General features: G+C 29.7%; 1 protein-coding gene across 1 annotated transcript; it reads right to left on the reverse strand.

Moving 5' to 3' along the window:
* Positions 1 to 537: 537 nt before the first annotated feature.
* LOC111917488 (transcription repressor MYB6) lies at positions 538 to 2,017 on the reverse strand. The gene is made up of 2 exons (XM_023913170.3): positions 1,888 to 2,017; positions 538 to 1,733 (listed from the first exon to the last, which is right to left on the reverse strand). Exons 1-2 carry the CDS (start codon positions 2,015 to 2,017, stop codon positions 871 to 873), a joined length of 993 nt encoding a protein of 330 aa, XP_023768938.1. The 3' UTR covers positions 538 to 870.
* Positions 2,018 to 5,193: the final 3,176 nt, after the last annotated feature.

Raw genomic sequence — 5,193 nt, forward strand, 5'->3', positions numbered from 1 at the left:
AATGATGAGTATGGTCCGCTAACTTTTTTTCGCCCATGAGATTAACTAAATTAGTAAAATACTTACAAATACACCCAGTTTCTTGTGGGTGTGATAATATTACGTTTCTGATCGAGAATTTAAGTTCAATTTTTAAATTAGCCATGTAGAATCTTTATAGAAACTTCTAACACCTCACAGTTTACTTTGAGTGAGAACAGTTGATGTTATCCATTTCATGTTTCTTGATGTCATTTTTTCCTCCAATCAAATCCACATAGACACCAAGTCTTAGAACATACAACTATACATGCATTTAAGATCATCAATCTATCTTTTTCTAAATAGAAGTCGGTTGCTATTCCTAATCATGCTTCGAAAATGATGCTTCAACTAATCAAACAAATTCTAATTAGCCAACAAGCAAGTATTTCTAATCCTTATTATAACACCCTTGAACTAGTTGCATGTTTATGTCTACATGACAACCGATCTTGGACTTGGTTTGTAACGTTTAGTTAGCTTGAAAGTGATTTGTTATCAAGGAAATTAAGTCGTGGTGGGACTTTGAGTATATAAAAGTGTGTGTATATATCATTGATCTTCATTCGAAATCCAATCTTCAGTAAGTCCCACTCTACATGAGGAAAGGTGTAGTTAAACAAAAAGGACAATTTTAGCCCTACGGTATCCACTAAAGTAGAATAACTGAGTCAACTACAATTAAAATCCACTTGTGATTGGAGATATCCTTGTTCCCTTCCTAGGATGAAGCGACGTGACTAAAATGTTTTTGGAATCCGTAGGTGTAAAAGCAATCTATAAACAAGAACGCATTAAGACTCTAAAAAGTGAGAAAAAAAAAATTAAACAAATACTTGAGCTATCTAGCTAGTTACAGTCCCATGCAAGATGATCCAAAGATCCGCCATTAGAGTACATTCCACAAGGAATAAGTGCAGCTTCCATGAACTCTAAGTCAATGTTACACCCATCAAACGAAGTCATATCTATATTGGTTTGATTCTGGACTTCACCACTATTCCTCAAATCCAAACCCTGAGTCACACCACCTTGACTCACCATCTCCTGCTGCAACATTTCTTGAAACTCTTCTTGTCTTCTTGTGTTCTCAAAGGATACTCCAAGATTACTATTACCACACCATGGTTGACCCATATTCCCAAAATCAAGTGGATTTAAGGAAGAAGGAAGAGGCGACAAGATGGGCGTTTTAGTACTTTCAACTAACTGTTGACTTGAAAACCCCATTGTCGATTGATCATGGCTAACGTTATTGTTGTAGTCTTGGTAATTAAGGTTTGAACTTTGGTGGGTTAATGTGTTTTCGTACAAGTTTTGACTCATTACAGGATTAATGAACCTTTTTGAATCTTTTGTTTGTGATGAGGTATTGTTGATAATGGAGAAAAGTGGCTTTGTAGGATCGCTATGTTTACTGTTGTTAGCATTAAGATTAATGGGGATCTGATGTGCAGAAAGAAGGTTATGAGTGTTTGGATCCAAACCCTGAGCAATAAGTTTCTTCTTGATGCAAGAATTCCAAAAGTTTTTGACCTCATTATCTGTTCTACCTGGTAGATGTTTCGCTATCTGAGCCCACCTGTTCCCCAGTATCCTATGAACATCAATGATCGTTCTCTCTTCTTGTTCAGTGAATGAACCTCTTCTCAGATCGGGTCTCAAGTAGTTTATCCACCTCAATCTGCAACTCTTTCCGCATCTCTGTAGCCCTGTAAATTTAATTCAATCATAAATGCAAAAAACACCACCATTAAACCCAAAGAACATGAGTCAAGAAACAACATGAATCCTTAAACCCTGGATGGGTATACAATTAAACTGCATGAATGTAAAAGTTTGTAAGATAGATAGATGATTATATGCCTGCAAGTTTAGGGACAGAACTCCAGCAGCCATGGCCATGGGAGGTGATGTGTTTGATGAGCTTTTCATCTTCTTCAGGAGACCATAACCCTCTCTTAACTTTCTGTTTGCTGCAGCAGTGATGACCCATCTAGCTCCCAAATAATCTCCTTCATAAAAATAGCTAATGTATGTTACTATATATTATATAAATTGTCAAGATGGATACTTGTCGACTTTTAATAATTAATTAAAGATAAACTTCTTTTGGCCTTCCAGATTGATTTTTTATTCTCGCAAAAAATAGTAAAATATTATTAGTTATCTACAAAAGATGACCAGGAGGTTCTCCAAATATTTGTTATGTTATAAGTGTTTGTTTTTGATGAAGTGTACGTCAAATATTTGAATCAGTACATTTTGGTGGGCCTACATGCCTCTTCTAACGGTGTCACATGAATGCATGTAATCTTATATCAAATTGATCAAACTCATATTTTCTTCATCGAACTAGGGGTTAATTTGTTTGTGAGTATATATATTTGGAAAAAATACAAAATGTTATGAGATTAAAAAAAATTAAATTAAGAAAAGAAACATTTAACACGAACCAAGTATGTACCAAATTTAACAATAAGGTGATTGGATTTTTGGATTTTTATGAAGCTTGAGTGTTACTCATCTATATTATATATAAAAAGAAAAGTAAGTTAAAGATTACAATTTAACGATTAAGAAAAACCAAAAACATATGACCCTTCAACAAGAAACATCCTTAACTTAACCATTTCATTGATTATCAACTAACTCGAAAACCCCACACCACTTAATTCCTATATATTTTATTTTTGTATACACGAAGCTGCTCATCCAATAAAGGAGTACCCTATACACTTTTCATCAATCATATATGGTTTGCATGAAATTAATACGTTAAGTTAAAATAGCTGTAGATTTTGGTGTATATATATATATATATATATATATATATATATATATATATATATATATATATATATATATATATATATATATATATATATATATATATATATATATATATATATATATATATATATATATATCTTTATTATTTTATAAAAGAAATTCCACTATTTCTAAAAATAGATTGAATATAATAATATTATTTTTTTAAGACGTTCAAATCATTAAGCTAATAGTACAAGTAGTCATCAATAAAATAATATTAAACTTTAACATGTGTTTTGAATCCTTATATTTCTCAACAAATTCTATCTCCTTCCCTGAATTTCGGATAATTCAAAATTTGAAACTATCAGAAAAGACATGTTGATTCAATTATCCCTCCTGCAGATGACTCTTTCTTAACAAGTTTTTATTTTAATCCTTACTTGTAATTGATTTCATCATTTTTAACTTTTTGTATTTTTATCTTATAAATATATTGGGTGAAGGCTTTATTATATCAGATTTGTTCCTAAAAAGGTTTTTACTATGTTTCTTTAATGTGTTGGCTTTGTAAGTTCAAAAAACTCAACCAAGAGGGCTAGTTAGAGCATTATATTATCATTAGTTTGTATATTTTGACATCTTACTTTTGCAATAAAGAACGGTTAAACACAAGATTTGACATGATTAAGGTAGTTTGTATATTTTCCATCTTGTTTAGTCTAAAAATGAAATCTTTTTCATCATTGATCCTTATAATATCAAGTTTCATCACATAGACTTCCTGATTACAGTGATTATTGTCCTTATTATAAGGTTCTATATAGATTTTGTTCAATATTTTAAGGTTTCGAAAACCTAAATCAATATGAATCCTTGAATTACATACCATCATTGAAAATGTTTTAATTTGTGACCAAACTTGGTTTAAAATCACAATGAACAAGTTGATACCTAAGTATTTTGGCCTTCTCAAAGGCCTATTTATTGACTTTTGAATCACAACACCTTTCTAAAGGTTTATTTTTATAAACTATTATTTATATATTTTAGTATTTTACTTAGTAGGACATTAAATTAATAAAGGAATTAAGGAAAACGAAAAAAAAGAGGACGATAAACAGTACAAGTGGTTTGGGTATGTATAAATGGAAGTAATAACCATTTAGGGGGTGTTTGGCAAAAAATATTATTGCTTATTAGTTTATTAGTTTATAAGTTAATAAGTGTAGGGTAACTTATGAAAAAACGACGTATTAGAGGTTCCCCACCGGAATAAGTTATTTTAATCCAAACACTTTTTTAACTTATAGTGATGTGGAACCTAATAAGTTGTTTTAAAAAAAGCTTAGCCAAACACCCCCTTAATATGGTATGATAATGCTCTTGAAAAATAGATGTCATTTAATATTCTTTTCTCGAAATGACCGCAAAATGGTTTTAACTCTAAAGAGATCAAATTATTCGCCGCCCGCCGCTTTGCGTGGGTAGACGGCTAGTATATATATATATATATATATATATATATATATATACACACACACACACACACAAGTAGTGTTCATACGAAAACATAAATAATTTACGAAAATGTGAAAACATATTTTATCTTATAAAAATCAAACACATATATTTTAGAAATTAAATTTCTTAGCAATAGATTAAAGATAATAAGTTTACATGGGAGGGTGTTATGATAATATGGATTTAAAGGTGGTTTTAACAACCATTTTTTTTCACGTCCTTAACCACTTTTAAATTAAAATTTTCATAATAGAAAAGTCAGAAAAAATGATTTACTAATATGAAACAATTTCTTATGTATCATCAATTATCATTAAGTAGTTCAAAATTTGAATGAATTTTTGTATTTTCGCACTATATATGGGAAAGCTCATGAGAAAATGCAAATAATTTGCGGAAACACAAAAACAAAGAAAACCTATAAGATTGTGCCAATTCAATCTTATATTTTGGACAAAAATACATCCAAAATTTAAACTACATGATTATAATCGATGATACATAAGAAATTGTTTCATATTAGTAAATCATTTTTTTTACTTTTCTATTATGAAAAGTTTAATTTAAAAGTGGGTAAGGACGTGAAAAAAAACGGTTGTTAAAACCGCCTTTAACTCTATATTACCATAACCCATGTAAACATATTATCTTTAATCTATTGCTAAGAAACTTAATTTTTAAAATACATATGTTGATTTTTATAAGATAAAATAGGTTTTCGTATTTTCGCAAATAATTTATGTTTTTGCATGAACATATATATATATATATATATATATATATATATATATATATATATATATATAAGGCTAGGATATAATGTGGATGATAAGTATTGTGTGGATATATAAATGAATGTGGATCAAGAGTTTA

This window comes from Lactuca sativa, chromosome 2, assembly GCF_002870075.4.
Source record: "Lactuca sativa cultivar Salinas chromosome 2, Lsat_Salinas_v11, whole genome shotgun sequence".
NCBI classification, from domain to species: domain Eukaryota; kingdom Viridiplantae; phylum Streptophyta; class Magnoliopsida; order Asterales; family Asteraceae; genus Lactuca; species Lactuca sativa.